We start from the raw sequence: 17,895 nt of genomic DNA, 5'->3' as shown, positions 1-17,895 counted from the left end.
CATCAAATTTGGTTTCTTCAGGATGAACCATGGATTCTGGACCCTGCTCTGGACCTTCTGACTCACCCCATAGGAATGGTTCATCCCAACCTGGACAATCTCAAACTAACATCTTGGCTGGCTGCTCCAGTTCCCCTGATCGCCAGGTTCCCCCACCTTTCCTCTCCAGTCAAACGTATTTTGTTATCTTCCTATAAAACATCTACACAAAAACTGTAAGTAAATGGAAGATATTTGTTACATGGGCCAGCAATAATCAGATAGACCCATTTTCTTATATATATTAAAAGCTATCTCTGTAAGAGTACTAGGGACAAACAAGATCTGAGGAAGCAAGGGAGCTTGTTGAAAACCTCAAACTTTTGAAATGGCTGAGACAGATCTAAAGGATCGGATCCCAACCCATCAGTGAGAATAAAGGTTGAGATGGACAACACACATGGAATGTTAAGGTAAGCACATAACTTCTTTTTTTAAGCACTTGGGGTTCTCCCTTGACTCAGCCAATACAACAGTATGATGGTCCCCCCCTCTCCTGCAAAGAAAGCTGATGCATACCCAAATGAACGCTCCCTTTCAATGGTTTGTGACCCAGCTAAATTAAGTAGAATAAATGCCTTTGTATGGTCATCTTTATCAGAAAATGCAGCCTGTATGAAAATATTGTCGAACACTGCGGTGGTGGTGCTGCGGTAGCGTTGTCGCCTCACAGTAAGACGCTGACTGGTTTGACTCTCAGCTAGAGCGTCTTCTATGGGGAGACATGCGTGAATGGGCATACCTTCGTTGAAGGTTGTGCATTAGGGCTGGCAACTCAGCACGTAAAAATCAACTGCCAATCATTAGCGGACCGGAGTTCCGCTGTGGTGACCCCTAACCGGGAAAAGCCGAAAGACACAACAACAACTGTCCAGTTCTCTGCAATATTATTGTCAAGTACAAGTGCACTGGGTTTTCAAAATCCATCAGCCATGCCAACAAATTGTGCCCAAACGCACTAAAAATATGGCCCTTGTAGTTATGTGTGAACAAGCACACACAGCAGCATTCAAATGTACATTTCGAAATATTGTAATTTGCGAAATATGCTGTGAAATGGCTGTATCTTGTGAAATAACTTTACTGTAATACTACACAAACATGCAAACACTTCATACACGTCTGATAACTCCAATATCTTTAATTAATACAAAAAATACATGCTTATCGAAATATGCAGTCATTGCCTTTTATTTTATTCATTTTATGCAATTTGAACTTTATTTCAAACATTTTCTGTAGCAATTTGAATATTTTTATCAATATAGAACATATCAGTTTATTTAAATATCGATTAGAGTGTTCCGTATGCTTCATTTCATATTTTGTGAATAAGAAATTATTTGAGCAAGTTTTAATATCTGAAATTCGTTTCGGACCTGTTTTGGTCACATCAGAATGGATAGCAGCATCAAAAAATATAAACAATCTGATTAACAGACAGACCTTATAGACATACATGCTTACATCTCAGCAGCTTACTACAGAGTGGCACTCAGGCTCGCACGTACGTGCTCAGTATTTATACACTTGTGCAAGCCCTTAGATAGCTTCTTAAAGATACATACACACACACATTGATCTACACTAAGGAAATTATTCTTTTGAGCTGGGATATATGATCTGTATTGCATAGACATGGTAAGTTATTGTGTTTAATTCCATTGGCTGCCTAAAAAGCAATTACTAGAAAATGGAAATCAAAGCCTAAACCAACTGTATTTGACTCACTGAGTATTGTAAAAGAGAGAAAGGAACTGAAAGAGGGATCTTTAAAAAAGGCAAGGAGAATATTGGAGAAATTAATTGAATTTGTGGGAACAATACATGTACAGTGATATTCCAGAGGAAAAGTGAGGTTTAAGGGATGGCAGGAACTGAGCAAATTATGGGATGTTGGACTGATACAGTTAATAAAAAAAAAATGTGATGTGTATTTTATGTAAATGGAAAAATGCTAATACAGTTTTTCTTTTTGTATTAATGTGTGTGCACCTATGACTAAAGTGATAATTTTGTAAAGTTGTTTAAAAAAGCATTCCTATTGGGCACAATTTTTCTTCTCTCTCTCTCTTTTTGTAAGCAAGAGTTAATCAGCTGTTTGGTTGCATTTCATTTGTTGTAGTGCCAATGAATATTTTTATGGTGTTGAATGTTGGAAAATGTTGCTCAATTCAGTTTGTGTTTTGTTTAGTCCATGTAGAGTGGAAACATAGTATAAGCAAGGCTTGATTGTCTAACTTTTACAATCTTGTTTTTACTTCTGTTTGCAGCTCCTGGTACACAGTTTGTAAAACCACAGGTGGGTGTTCCTCAGGTTTTCTCACCTGTGACTCCAGTTAGACCAGGTAACACAGTGTCTGTCCGACCCACTACAAACACTTTCACAACAGTTATTCCTGCCACACTTACCATCAGAAGCACAGTTCCACAGACACAGCAGCAAGCAAAACCACCTTCCCAGACACCTGTCACTTTGAATTCTTCACAGTCACCAGCAGTGACACACCTGGCAGCTGTACAGAAGCCTGTACAAAATGTTCAGTCCACAGCGGCAAAGCTGGGTAAGTCATTTTTACAGTTTTTTATGCCACAAAATAAAATGGCCATGTTTTGTAAAAATGTTCTCTAAAAATAATAATAAAAACTGACATTTTTTAAATTGTTTTCTAAAAAACTTCACTGCTGAAGCAAAAATGTGTTTAACACTTCTTAGTAATTGCCTTTCACTTTTTACTTTTCTGTAGCTGCTTATTTGTGAGACAATGATGCAAAAGGTGGAGTGGCTACATAGGTTTCTCACCAGGAGAATGCATGGCATGAATAGCCTGCTCCTATACTGATCACCTAAAGGCTGTCTGTGTATTCAAGCTGATTCTCCTCCAGGCTGCTGAGATGGGATCTTTGCCTGGGTTACAGGGCTTCCCCAGACCCAGCCCTGATGATCCGTTACACATGCTCAAAACAAATGCCACCAGAAACAGTATATTCAGGGGTCTGAACTTTGTTTGTGACAAACAGAACGTGATAGAGAGAGACATATGTGTCCTAAAGGATCCCCACACTGTGGAATAGGCTCTTCATGTAAAACAGAGTTCATCTTAAAACTTATTCAAGTGAAATCTTGACAATTGGATGGGAAATTGTGAATCTACCTCCATTCTGGCCCCTTATGTCCCTCATAGAGAAAGGCCATCAGGAATAAAGCTATTATCCTAACTAACACCCCCTCCAAACAAATTCTTAGTTACCTCCCTACTGACATAACCCCCCCCACACACACACACACAATATAGACACCCATAGTACTCTGGAACCAAATAGTCTGGGGGTCCATGGATAGGCTTGTAAGGACCCTGATGGTCATTAGCCTTGTAACAATCTATGAGCCTATGTGGTTTTACAGATTAGAGTGCCGATACTTTTCCAGCCATATAAAATACAACTGGAATCTTTAGCGAGACTACATTCTTCAGGTAGTCTTTGTTGGTATTGGTATTTCTTCCCAAATCTTGTGTACTGCATATGCTTGACTGTTTTGAGTGACATTTTTGTCAGTGATTTTAATTGATCCAGTTATGTTGGTGGAAGAAATGTCATATATTAGCAGGTTGAGTTTGGATAATCTTAAGTTATATCCCATTTCATTTATTTTAGTGTTACACATACATTGTATAAAACGTGAATGCGGATTTTGAGAAGATCCTGTTTCACTAAAATCAGAAGTTCAGATCTATATTTTCTAACAGTTAAGTACGTCACTTTCTTGACTTGCATCTTGAATTTTAGATAAAGCTTTAAATGGAGGATATGGGAGGTTAAACCATGCCAACTGCAAGATATTTGTGTTCTGCATAGTTCACTGTTGCAGTTCTGATTCTTGGGAATCCTGCCTGCTGGGCCCATCGACTGGCTCAAGTACTGTAGCTCTCACCTTTACATTCCTTGCCTGGTGTGCTACATGCTGCACAACTGACACTACTGCTTTTTATTGTACCATGAAAAGAATAAGGAACCAGATATTCTTCATGCTTCACTGTTGCAGTCATTACATTTGGGTTATCTGCCTGCAGGTAGTCCTCAGCTGGCCTGAATACCAGAGTCTTGGATTCCTGCATCGGATGCTGTCTCTTCTTCCATGACGTCAGGTCGTCAGGGTTATAAAACATGCAGCCAACGCTATTACATCAGTCTTTCTTGCTGCGCGGTGCCTGAAGCAAAAGTAGTTCAACAAGTGGTGGTCAGTCGACTCCTGAAATTTTCGTTTTCGAGTTTCAGAACCGAAGTCTTCGAAAAAAGCTAAGTACCCCATTGGGGATCCTTTTTTTTTTGCTCTTAACCGATGTCAGTAAAAGTTAACAATTGTCTTACCTGTGGAAAGCAAATACCTCATAAAGATTTTCATTCGTACTGCATTCCTTGCTTAGGCCCAGACCACGACATCCCTCGCTGTCGGTTTTGTGCCTTATTCAACCCCCGAACTATTCGTCTGTCTATTTTCGCAGCAAATAGGTTCATAGGTTGGTACTAGGCTATCAGCCCTAGGGCCTATACAAGACTAGACATAACAATTCCCTGGCTATTTCTTGCCACACTATTTACTTCCCTGGACCCCTGTCCAGGGCGATTGACGTGATCCCCAGGGTGAATTTCTTTCTCCCATCTAATTGTCAAGTTTCCTTTTGAAGAGGGCCAAAGAGGCACTCTGCTTGACATGTATGGGCAATCTAGTCCAGTGTCTGGGGAGTCTCTGGGTCAGGAACCTATCCCTCCAGCATGTTTTGTTTATTGTGATGACAAGGTTTAGATCCCTGGAGCATGTGGCTCTGAGGGATTGGGATTTCTTTAAGTGTAGCATGTCCAACAGCTGTGGGTTTGACATGGCCTTGTATGTTAAGCAGAGATCGCCTCTTAGTAGACGATATGCGACAGAGTATAGCTGGAGTTTTTTAAGGCGGTCAGCGTAGGGTATCTGCTTTAGGCCTGTGATTCTTTTAGTGAGGTATTTCTGCGGCCTTTCCAGTTGTTGCAGATGTCTTGAGAGGTACATACCAAATGGGCGTTGTATTCTATAATGGGTCTAATGAGGGATGAGTACAGTGGGACAATGAACTCCTTTTTTTCTGGATGAAAAGCCCTTAGTGATGAGGTGTGCCACATAGAAGGATTTCCTGACTGTTGTGGCGATGTGCTTATCGAAGGTGAGACCACTGTCCACCTGTGCCCCTAAGTCTCTTATCACACTTTCGGTGTTTAGTGTACTGCCACCTATATGGTAATTCACGGATACATGTTTTTTCCCAAACGGGATAACTATACGTTTCTTGGCATTGAGCTTGAGCCCATGGCTCTGGCACCAAGCATATGTTTCTGAAAGGCCCTTTTGTAGAGTATCCACATCATTTGGGGATTCAGTAATGGCTCCCAGTTTGCAGTCATCTGCAAACTTTGTTAGCCAGAGTCCCTTAGTGTTGGCCTGTACTTCAGAGAAGTAGATGCCAAACTAGAGCGGTCCCAGGCTGAACCCTGAGGTACTCCACTTGTCTGGAGCTGGATTTGGAGTCGGCTACTTTTACAGCGTGGGTTCTATCAGTAAGCCAGTTAGCAACCCATTGGGTGACATAGGGATTAATGCCCAGCTTAGTAAGTTTATCTATGATTCCAGAGTGGGGGATGGAGTCAGAGGCCTTGGCAAGGTCTAGATAGGCTGTGAGGACCACCTTACCCTTGTCCATGGCTCTGGAGACTGATTCAAACAAGTCATTCAGGTTCAGGAGACAAGATCGGCCCTTAACGAGCCCAAACTGGGTGGGGTCCAGTGTTTGAAGGTTGCCAATGTCTTTATTTATAAGTTCCATGATAATACGCTCCGTGGCCTTGCAGATGAGACTTGTCAGACTGATGGGACGGTAGTTTCCGGGATCCAAGATGGATCCCCGCTTGTGGAGTGGGATAACTGTAGCTCTGCGCCACTCAGTGGGCACGAAACCTGAGGTGAGGCTATGATTAAACATGACACTTAGGTGAGGTGCCAGTTCATATTGTAGTTCATGTAGTACACAGCCCGGGATGTCATCTGGTCCCATGGATGCTGTATACTTAGCTTTGGAGAGTGCATTTTTTTACCTGTGTGGCCATTATTACTGAAATTTGGCAATCTTCTGTTATTGAGATGGGCCATTTAGGGGTTGAGAAGGGGGGTGAAGTTGGCACTGAATCGATCTGCTAGGATATTGGCAATATCCTTGGGATCAGTATATTTAATGCCATTCTGTTTTAGCTCAGAGCAGATCTGAGCATTGCCATTTAGATTCTTGACATAGTTATAGAATGCCTTGTGGTTGTGTTTGGAATCTTTGGCAATTTTATTTTCGTATCTAGCTTTGGAGGATTTTATGAGGGATCTCAGTTTTTTACTGAGGCTGGTAAGGGAGTTTTTTGCATCCTGGGATTTTCCAATTTTCTGCAACAGTTTCTTCCTTTTGTTGTAAAGTTTGTTTATGGCAGGGGACCACCAGATTAGCTTCCTTTTTTGAATGAGAGCATCTTGGTTCTATTTGGGATGGCACGATTTATGCATGAGTGGATGTGCTCGTACAGTGCCTTAGTGTAGGATTCAGCAGTTGAACTTTGAAGATGTCCTTCAAGAATGCAACTGCAGTCATAACATGTGGGTTGTCCTGCCTCAGGCAGCCCTCAGTCGGCCGGATTCCAAAGTCTGGGTCCGACGTCGGCTGATGTCGCATTTCTCTCCGACGTCAGAGCGGCTGGAGTACATAAGCATCAGCCGACGCCATTTTCTTCAGTCTTTCTTGCCGCGCGGTGCCCGAAGCAGAAGCAGTTCGCAAGTGCCGGTCAGTCAGCTCCTGTATTCTTCGATACCGAAGTCATCAAAAAAGCTAAGTACCCCGTTGGGGACCTTTTCTTGCCTCAGCCGATGTCAGAAATTACTGAAAAAGTTAACAATTGTCTTTCTTGTGGTAAACAAATACCTCATAAGGATTTCCACTCTTACTGTCTCCCTTGCCTGGGCCCAGACCACGACGTCTCGGCCTGTGTAGCCTGTGCTCGCTTCAACAAGCGCACTCTCAGGCGCCGGGTGGAGTTCGCTGAAGATTTTTTCGCCGATAAATTTGCTTACACCATGCCGTTGGATCTTCCAACATCGCAAACTCCCAATAAGCGAAAAGACCGGGCCGACATACTCGGCCCGCGTCTACCACTGACTCCGCCTAGCGCAAGTGCTCCGGTTCCCTCTGTGACGGTCTCTCCACCGCTCCGAACCGAAGACACCGCATTACTGACGATTCCGATTCCGGACATCACTCCGACGCCAGTTATCGATTTTCCTCCGGATACCGAAACCGAGGAAATGCCCGAGACCATTGCTGTAGACAAGGTCACTCCTGCACGTGGAGCTGCCAGGCCTCCTATGGCCATGTCTATTGAGGCCTACACTAGGGCTAAGGCAGCCAGCAAAACAAAGCATATTACTTCTAAATCTTTACCTCAGCCTACTCCAGAGACACAAATTATGTCCATGGCTGCTGATTTAATTTCCATGATTAGAGGTTCACAGGCCCATCCTGAGAGAGGATCCCAGCCTCCTTCTGATAAAAGGCCCCGGGTTGAACCCTCTGACCCTATTCCTTCAGATGAAGATTCTGAGGGCTCTGTCCACTCTGATAGCCAGGAAGAGCTCTTCCAAACCTGTGAGGACTCGGATGCAGAAGATTCCATCCCCTCGGCCTCCCCTCCTGAGGATATTTCTTTTGGGGAAGTTCTGCACACCATGAGGGAACATTTCAAGTGGCAAGGTCAGGAATATTCTGATTCTAGGAAGCGCCTTAGGACTTTCCTTAAGAAGCCCCAGCACAGGCCCTTAGCTATTCCTCCTGTACTTGATGTTCTGGATGATTTATATTCTGACTCTAGTGCTACCCCTGATTCTCTTCCTCCTGCTCCAGCCAAGCCAGACAGGTATTACAGGGTCCCAGAAACTCATTCCCATTTATTCAGGGCCCATACTGCTGATTTGGAAACTATTTCACAGGGGCCTAAAGGAGTTTCAGCCTCCACCTCTAAAAATCCATTGCCCTCCAACAGGGAAGCTAGGTCATTAGAGAGATGGGGCAAAAAGGTTTTCACATCCACTACCTTATCTATGAGAGCTTTAAATTGCCTTTTTCATATGTTACAATATCAGGATTATCTGTTAGAAGATTTACAAAAAACATTAGCCATTCCTGATCCTTTAGACAGGAAGACTTTGCAGGAAGCTGTACATAACACACAGCAAGTAAGCAATCACTTCCTGCAGTGTGGCTATGATGGACTGGAAGCTTCATGTAGGGCAGCTATGACAGGGGCAGTCATTCGTAGACATGCTTGGTTAAAAGATCAACCTCTACCAGATCATGTAAAAGCAAAACTTCTGGATGCACCTTTGGAAAAGAACAAGCTTTTTGGTGCGAATGCTAAGGATGTGCTAAAGACCATCGAAGAAAAAGCAAAATCAGTTCAGACGGTGAAAGATTTCCTCCAGGTTCAACCCCCCAGATTCAGTAGGAATTGGCCTTCTAAAAACTGGTCCTTTCCTAATCCAGAAAAGTCTCAAAGGGGTAAGAACAGACGTGGCCGAGGAAGAGGCCAATACAGAGGCCCTTACAGGGGACGACAATGGCAGCCAGGAAACCAAAGAAGTGACGCAGGGGTTTCACCTGCCCCACAACCTCAATCTCAATGACTTTCCTCTACTACCGCCTACCAGGGAACAAATAGAAGCTCCCTTGGGTGGGAAATTATCTCTGTTTGCAGAAAATTGGCACAGACTGACAAAGGACAAATGGATTTTGGACATTATAGACCGAGGGTACAGGTTTCATTTTCATACCTTACCAAGAAAACAAGGCATGTCAAACCTACCACAAAACCAGAGGGCAGAGGCTATCAAGCAAATTACTCTGCTGACTCGGATGAAAGCAATAGAAAGAGTTCCACAACAAGAACAAGACAAGGGGTTTTACTCAAGACTGTTCCTTGTTTCAAGAAAAGAATCTCAATGGAGACCAATACTGGACTTGTCCGCATTAAACACCTTTCTCATCGTACCAAAGTTCAAAATGCTGACTCTACAGCAACTCCTTCCCATGCTGGGCAAGGGGTCTTGGCTGATTACTCTGGACCTCAAGGAGGCATACCTGCATGTCCCTATCAGACACAGCTGCAGAAGATACCTCAGATTTCTTGCAGGGCCAGAGCATTATCAATTCTCAGCATTGCCATTTGGCTTATCTACTGCGCCCAGAGTATTCACAAAATGCCTGGCTTCAGTAATTGCTCATTGCAGGCTCCAGGGGATACAAATTTACCCGTACCTGGACGACTGCCTCATACAAGCGGACAACAAATTGATGTTGACAAAAAACCTGGATTATGTCATACGATTACTTCAAGCTCTGGGATACACAGTCAACTTCCAAAAGTCAAGACTGCAGCCATCCCAGCAAATAATCTTCTTAGGAGCCAAACTAGACACAGCCTCTCAGATGGCTTACCTGACAGAAGACAAGCAAGAGAAGTTAATTCATTACTTCAAAGGTTTAGCAAAACTCACCCAGATGACTGCAAGGAGATTTCTACAGGCCCTGGGTTACATGGCATCCTGCATTCTCCTGGTTCCATTAGCAAGACTACACATGAGAAAGCTTCAGTGGTACCTAAAAAGCATTTGGTCTCAACACAGCAACAACTTGGAGACAATCATACCGCTCATTCCATGCCTACAAAAGGAATTCCTATGGTGGGCCTCGGTGAGCCAGGCAAACACAGGTATGTCATTCAAAAACCCACAGATAACACAGACCTTGACCACAGACGCCTCAGACCTTGGATGGGGCACATGGAAGGCAGGTGTATACAAGGACAATGGTCTCCAAAGGAAACACATCTGCATATAAACCAAAAGGAAATGCTGGCAGTAATGCATGCCATCGAGGCCTTTCAACACCAACTCCAGCAAGGCCATTTACTGATACGGACAGACAACACCACTGTGATGTGGTACATAAACAAGCAAGGGCACCCACTCTTACCCCTTTGCAGACTGACAATGCATCTTTGGGAGAAATCACTGAGCCTAAACATCCAGTTACAATCCCAGTTTGTTCCAGGAAAAGACAATGTGTTGGCGGACAGCCTAAGCAGGAATTTCACAGATCCACACGAGTGGAGGTTACATCCAAAGGCCTTCAGACAACTCACTTCGACATGGGGCAAGCCAGAAGTGGACCTATTTGCCTCTCACCTCAACCGTCTTCTACCAAAATTCTGCACAAGGACATACCATCCAAAAGCTTGGAAAATAGATGCCCTCTCATTCAACTGGAACTCCCTAACAATCTATGCATTCCCACCTCTGCCACTGATGACCTCAGTATTACTAAAGATCAAAGCAGAGACCCAAGGGAATCATAATAGCTCCGGACTGGCCAAGACAACACTGGTACCCACTACTACGGAGCATATGTCACACCAGGAGGTGGGCCCTTCCCCAATGGCCTCTACTCTTGACTCAACACAATTTCGAAACAGTGCATCCGAATCTTCAGACACTGCAGCTAACAGCTTGGGAGATCCCATAAATAAATTCAGCCTATCTCTCTCCAAGGAAGTTCAGTGGATACTAACAGAGGCTCGAAGACCATCCACCAGAAAGGTTTACTTAGCAAAGTGGAAAAGATTCAGCAATTGGAATACCAGCAAGGGACATGATGCATCATTGTTGAACATCCCACTCATCTTGGAATATTTGGCAGATATGTTAAAGAACGGCCTCTCATATTCTTCCATAAAGATTCATGCATCTGCTATTTCAGCTAGATACAACACTGATCCTCCTGTTTTTTCACACCCTTTACTAAGGCAATTCCTCAGGGGAATCAAGAACATTAAGCCACCAAGGAAGGCCCCAGTGCCAGCCTGGGACCTCAATTTTGTCCTAGAAAAACTGACTCTACCTCCATTTGAGCCAGCAGCTTCAGTTGACTTGCAATTTCTCTCATGGAAGACAGCTTTCCTGTTGGCAATTACCTCAGCAAGAAGGGTTTCGGAGCTACAGGCCCTAATGGCAATACCACCCTTTATTATTTTTCACAGAGACAGGGTTTCATTAAGGACCAACCCTACTTTTATGCCAAAGGTGGTATCTAGGGTTTCTTTAAATCAAGCCATTCATCTGCCTGCTTTCTTCCCCAATCCTGAGAATAAGGGGGAAAGACTGTTGCATACCTTGGACATTCACAGACAACTTCGATACTACCTGGACAGAACCAAGGCCAGTTGGAAGTCTGAACAACTTTTTGTAGCTTACGCCCCTGCAGTCCAAGGAAAAGCAATTTCAAAACAGACTATTTCAAAGTGGATTGGACATTGCATCAGATTCTGTTATTCCTTTCATGGAAAGACTGTTCCAGCCAAAGTCAGACCACATTCCACCAGAGCTACAGCCACCTCTACAGCATTCTTAAGAGGGGTGCCTACTAAGGACATTCTAGAACTTGCTACATGGAGCTCCATGCATACATTCTCCAAACACTACAATCTCCCTCTATACTCCAGATCCAGAGCAGGTTTTGCTTCGGCAGTCCTGCAGGGTTTGATTGCCACACCATCTTTTTCCTAGAGCATTCCTCCTCCCCCAGCTAAGCTATGGTATTCTACCCACATGTTATGACTGCAGTTGCATTCTTGAAGGACATAGTACAGTTTTGTACCTACCATAAATGTAGATGTCCGATAGACATGCAACTGCAGTCGGATTTTCCCTCCCTCCATACCCCTCTATGCCTAGGGTCCACTTCTATCCCTGTTACTCTTATCTGGGGATATCTGTTATGGTGTATTTGTTTTATTGCTCATGTATTTGTTTGGAATCCTGTTTTTGTCTTCCAATTTGATTACAGCCTTCCTTGGAGGGCACCTGGCATCTGGGGCAAGAAACACTGAAGAAAATGGCGTCGGCTGATGCTTATGTACTCCAGCCGCTCTGACGTCGGAGAGAAATGCGACATCAGCCGACGTCGGACCCAGACTTTGGAATCCAGTCGACCGAGGGCTGCCTGAGGCAGGACAACCCACATGTTATGACTGCAGTTGCATGTCTATCGGACATCTACATTTATGGTAGGTAAAAAACTGTACTTTTGTCACTTCTGACTTGAGTAGCATGAAGTTGGATTTGGAGACATTTTTTATGGAGGTTTCCTTACTGGGGGGGTGGGGTGGGATGTGGATGTTAAGGGTGATTAGCTTATGGTCAGACCTGACTAATGAGGGGGTGACCATAGGTGTAGAGCATCGATTTCCAATGTTTGTAATGACCAGGTCTAGGATATTGGAGCCCCTGGTGGGACTATGGATTAGTTGATCCAGGGCGTTGGAATTTATGAATTCCAAGAACCGTTGGGCAAAGGTGTTGGTACAGGAGTAGTTTTCCCAGTTAATGGCAGGGTAGTTAAAAATCACCCAGTATTAGGGTATTTGGTTCTACCTTAATATTTTCCAGTATGTTTAGAAAAGTGTAGTGAGAATCTTGGGGTATGGTGGGGGATCTGTAGCAAGCTACAATTTGGATTGCAGTCTTGCCTAGTGTGAGTTGCACCTGGAGAATTTCAGACGCATTATGTTGAGCAACTAGCCTGGTGTTGTGAATATCCTTGGTGAATATTGACACTCCGCCACCCTTAGTGTTTTGGTCCTGGTTTGGTGGCCGAAAAGTGTGGTAAGAGTTGTAGCCTGGTATTGCAGGGGTGCTGTCTGGAGCCTTGAACTGGGTCTCAGTTACTGCACAGATTTTGTTCTTCTCCATTTTTAGGAGTGCCTCAGGAGAGAGTGCATTTTGAGGTTTAGACTTCTAGCATTGAGTAGCATTACCTTCATATTTTGCACGCTTGTACCTGTTACGGTGGTGGTTTTGTCCTTTGAACTTTGCCTAAAAAAGGCACTGTAGGGGTGGCAAGAGCCGTAGCCAGTAACCTGAATCCCAGGGGCGACAGGTGCAGACCATCTCTGGCAAAGCATCGTGGTCTGTCGATCATGTCGTCCCAGGCAGACACATACTGGATCCTCTTTGAATGACACCAGAAGCTTAGCCAATTGTTGAAGTCAATCATGTTGTCCTTATATTTTGGTATCATTCTGGGCGAAGGCAGGATGCTACTCAGGGCTAGTGTCATACCTGCCTGGGCCACATGATCCGAGAGCTCTTCCATGTCTCTTTTCATGTAGTCCATGGAGGTACGTCTCAAGTCATTCACTCCAACATGGACAATGACAGAGTCATATTTGTACTTGTTGTGGAGTGACTTGAGTGCATGCCTTATGTGGTGGATCCTTGCACCTGACAGGCAGCTGACTGTAATTTTCTCCTTGTTCAGCCTGATGAGTGGGACATCACTGTGCTGGATTATAGAGTCACATATGACTAAAGTGTTAGGTACGTTGTCTTGCCTTAGGGGCTGTTGCTGGGTGGCACACTGATGTTGTGAACTATGTGACACTTTGGCTGTGATTGGTGTTTGTTTGCGTTTCAGCTTCAGAGGTCCTTGTTGCTTGGGCAGGTTACAGTTAAGGGCCACTGCATATGTGGATTTAGTGTTGCTGTATGTGGGTGTTGGTGGTGTGGGTTTAGAAGGGCTATGTGTTGCTTGAGGTGTAGTGTGGGTGATAACCTTCCAATCTTGGGTGGAGAGAGCTTTGCTTCCATTTTGGCTATGTAAGTGCATCTCTCACAGGTTGCAGTGTTGGGTGGTAAGAGGAGAGGGCTGTCTGTGTACATGAGGCAATTGCTGCATTGCCCCAGTATGCCGAGATTCACCAGGTGGACAGGAGAAATCACCGGAAGCTGACTCTTGGACATGCCTGGTTTGGTGCTTTTTTTTTTTTGTAAAGTACAGGAGCTGATGTCCTTCATGGATGCATCTGCAGTCATAACAAGTGGGTTGTCCTGTCGTCAGGCAGCCCTTCAGTCGGCCGGATTCCAAAGTCCGGGTCCGCTTCGCTGATGTCGCACTCGACACCGACGTCATCTCTGTTGGTCTTCGGCATAAAGGCATCAGCCGACGCCATTTTCCTCAGTCTTTCTTGGGCGGCGCTCAAGCATGTTCGCAAGTGCGGTCGGTCGGATCCAGATTACTTCTACCGAATACTACCAAGACTTCTAGTTGGGACTCTTTCTTGCCTCAGCCGATGTCAGAAAAAGTTAACAATTGTTTAAACTGTGGGAAACAAATACCTCATAAAGATTTCCACTCTTACTGTCTGCCTTGTTTAGGCCCAGCCACGACGTAGCAGCCTGTTCGCCTGTGCTTCTTTCAACCGACGAACGCTTAGGCCGGGTCGGAGTTTGCAGAACAGTTTTCGGTTCTGATTTTGCGACATTATGCCGCCGGATCCTCCGACTACCCAATCTAGCAAAAACAAGATAAAGACCGACACTGCGTGGTCCGCGGTTTCGCGAAACCATGGTCAAGCAAACTGCGAGTGTCTCGGTTCGCCGAAACCGAAAACTGAACAAAGTACAGCTGAACCTATTCCTACAACTGAGGCCCTGCTACAACTCTTGAAACGACTTCAGAAACTTTACCCACTACGGTGGTTGACTTATCAGACACCATCCTTGGATGTTTCTACCCCAGCACGTGGTGCTGCTAGGCCTCCAGCAGCCATGTCCATTAAGGCCTTCGCCAGGGCTAAAGCAGCCAAGACTACTAAAACAGTGCCTGTTAAACCACCCACATCCAGGCCCTCTTCTAGTTCTCAAATGCTTACTTTGGCAGAAGATTTAATTTCTTTAATTAGAGGATCTCAATCTCACCCAGACAGGGCCTCTCAGCCCCCAGAGAAGAGACCTAGGGCAGAGCCCCCGAGCCAGTGTCCTCTGATAATTCTGCTGATGAATCAGACATAACTGACCAGCCAGAGGCTCCTTCTCAATTTTGAAGATTCTGATGCTGAAGAATCCATCCCAGCTGCTTCCCACCAGAAGAATTCTCCTTTGGGGAAACCTTGCATGCCCCAACGAGAACAGTTCCAATGGCAGCAACAGGATTTTTCAGACTCCAGAAAAAGACTTAGGACTTTTCTGCATCTCCCACAGCACAGGCCCTTAGCTATACCCCTGTTCTCTCTGTGGTGGATGATGCTTTCAATGATGTTTGCTGCGCTCCAGATTTTACCCCAGCCCCTGCCAAACCAGACCGATTTTACAGGGTGCCAGATACTCATCACCACCTTTACAAGGCTCCACTTGCAGACCCAGAAACTATATCCCAGGGCCCCAAGGCAGTAGTCGCGACCATAGCTAAAAACCCTATTCCTTCTGAAAGGGAAGCAAGGTCATTAGACAGATGGGGTAAAAAGGTCTACACTTCAGCTACTCTCTCAGCTAGAGCTTTAAACTGTCAGTTTCACATGATACAATACCAAGAGTTTATGCTGGATCAGTTAACTAAAAACTAACCACTGATGAATCTCTTGATAAGAAATATGTATTAGAGATGGTAAATAACATACAACAGGTTAGCAACCATTCCTTAAAATGTGGCTATGATGCACTGGAGGCTTCATTTAGATCAGCCATGACAGGCACAGTGATAAGAAGGCATGCATGGCTAAAGGAACAAGCTTTACGGATCATGTTAAAGCTAAGTTGCTAGATGCTCCTATGGACAAGACAAGTTTGTTTGGTACATCTGCCCAGCAGGTTATGAAGAAAATGGAAGAAAAGGCAAAATCTGTTCAAACTGTTAAAGATGTCTTGCAGGTTCAACCCCAAGGTTTAGCAGGAACTGGCCTGCCAAAATGGTCCTTTCCTGACTCCACAAAATTTCAAAGGGCAGGAATAGACGCTCCAGAGGCAGAAACCAATCCAGAGGAGGTGTACAGAGGAAGGCAGCAAGGCAATAACAGAGGCACAGACACAGCCACTGCCACTACATCAACACAACCACAGTGACTTAACCCTAAATCCGCCTACCAGGGAACAAATAGCAGCTCCTCCAGGCGGAAAGTTAACCTTATTTTCAAAGAACTGGCACTACATAACAAAGGACAAGTGGATTTTACAAACCATAGATCAAGGTTACCGGTTTCACTTCCACACTTTTCCAGTCAAAAGAGGAATGCCAAATCTACCTCCAAATCAAAAACAGAGGCTCGCCAGATAATGGAGTTAGCAAACATGAGAGCTGTGGAAAGAGTGCCAACAGCAGAGCAAGGAAAGGGTTCTACTCCAGACTATTCCTAGTTCCAAGAAAGGAAAAGTTGGAGACCAATTCTCGACCTGTCCACCTTAAATACATACATCATTGTCCCAAAATTCAAAATGCTGACCCTACAGCAACTTCTTCCCATGCTGGGCAAGGAGTCTTGGCTGGTAACTCTAGATCTCAAGGAGGCATACCTGCGTCCCATTCGACCAATCTGCAGAAGATACCTCAGATTTCTTGCAGGATCAGAGCACTATCAATTCTCAGCATTGCCTTTTGGCTTATCTACTGCTTCAGAGTATTCACAAAATGCCTGGCATCAGTAATCGCCCATTGCAGACTTCAGGGAATTCAAATTTACCCATACCTGGACGACTGCCTGCTACAAGGGGACAACAAAAAGCAAGCTGACAACAGATTTACAAAGGGTCATTTACTTGCTACAAGCACTGGGATACACAGTCAATTTACAAAAGTCAAGGCTGATACCATCCCAAACAAGGACATTCTTGGCTGAATTGGACACAGTATGAATTACACAGTAAAACAAATGGCATTCCTGACTACAGAAAACAAAAGAACTCCCTCTATACTTCTTGGCACTAACAAAACTGAACAAGTTAACAGCAAGAAAAGTACTGCAGGCCTTGGGCTTCATGGCATCATGCATAATCTTGGTTCCATTTGCCAGATTACATATGAGAAACTACACAGTGGTACCTAAAGAATTTATGGTCCCAACACAGACACAGTCTAGAAACAGAAATCCCACTAATTCCATGCTTAAAACAGGAGTTCCTATGGTGGGCTCAGGCATGCCAGTCAAACCCAGGCCTACTCTTTCGCAGATGTCAAGCAAGCCAGACCATCACAACAGGCGCTTCAGACCTAGGATAGGGGGCCCACATGCTGGACAAATGCGTGCAAGGATTGTGGACACAGGATCAACTTCAACTGCACATCAACCTAAAAGAAATGCTGGCAGTAAAACTGGCAATCCAAAAGTTCAAACCATTTCTCAAAGAGGGCCAGTTGATGATAAGGACAGACAACACCACAGTCATGTGGTACATCAACAAACAGGGAGGCACTCATTCATACCCCCTATGCAGAATGACCTTGGAGCTGTGGACCCTGGCACTCAGCTACAACATCCAGTTACAGGCAATATTTGTACCAGGGAAAGACAATACCCTAGCAGACATATTAAGCAGAACCACTGGATGCCCACGAATGGAAGCTTCACCGGACATCTTCAAGACCATCTCAAAGAAATGGGGAATGCCACAGATAGACCTATTCGCATCACCTCTCAATCACCAGCTCAAAAATTCTGCACAAGGACATTCCACCCATTAGCATGGAAAGTGGATTCGCTCTTTCAACTGGAAAGGCCTAACAGCATATGCATTCTCCCTTTGATACACAAGGTACTACTGAAAATCAAGGAAGAACGTCCAAGGATTATCCTGATAGCTCCAAACTGGCCAAGACAACACTGGTACCCACTACTGAGGAGCATGTCTCGAACAATATGTGGACAATTCCCTGATGCCTTTGATGTTAAGAACAACTACAGCATCATACA

General features: G+C 44.5%; 1 protein-coding gene across 4 annotated transcripts in view; it reads left to right on the top strand.

Annotated features, from left to right (window-relative positions):
* The window catches only part of POGZ (pogo transposable element derived with ZNF domain), a 2,357,128-nt gene that overhangs the window by 1,173,674 nt on the left and 1,165,559 nt on the right, over window positions 1–17,895 (top strand). For all 4 annotated transcript variants that reach the window (XM_044080634.1, XM_044080633.1, XM_044080632.1 and 1 more), the window contains one exon: window positions 2,313–2,603. In XM_044080634.1, the coding sequence (XP_043936569.1) occupies window positions 2,313–2,603 (291 nt within the window). The remainder of the gene's footprint in view (window positions 1–2,312; window positions 2,604–17,895) is intronic.

This window comes from Protopterus annectens, chromosome 8.part0 (assembly GCF_019279795.1).
Source record: "Protopterus annectens isolate FY-2018-M chromosome 8.part0, PAN1.0, whole genome shotgun sequence".
Taxonomy (NCBI): Eukaryota; Metazoa; Chordata; order Ceratodontiformes; family Protopteridae; genus Protopterus; species Protopterus annectens.
This window is presented reverse-complemented; position numbering and strand designations above follow the sequence as displayed.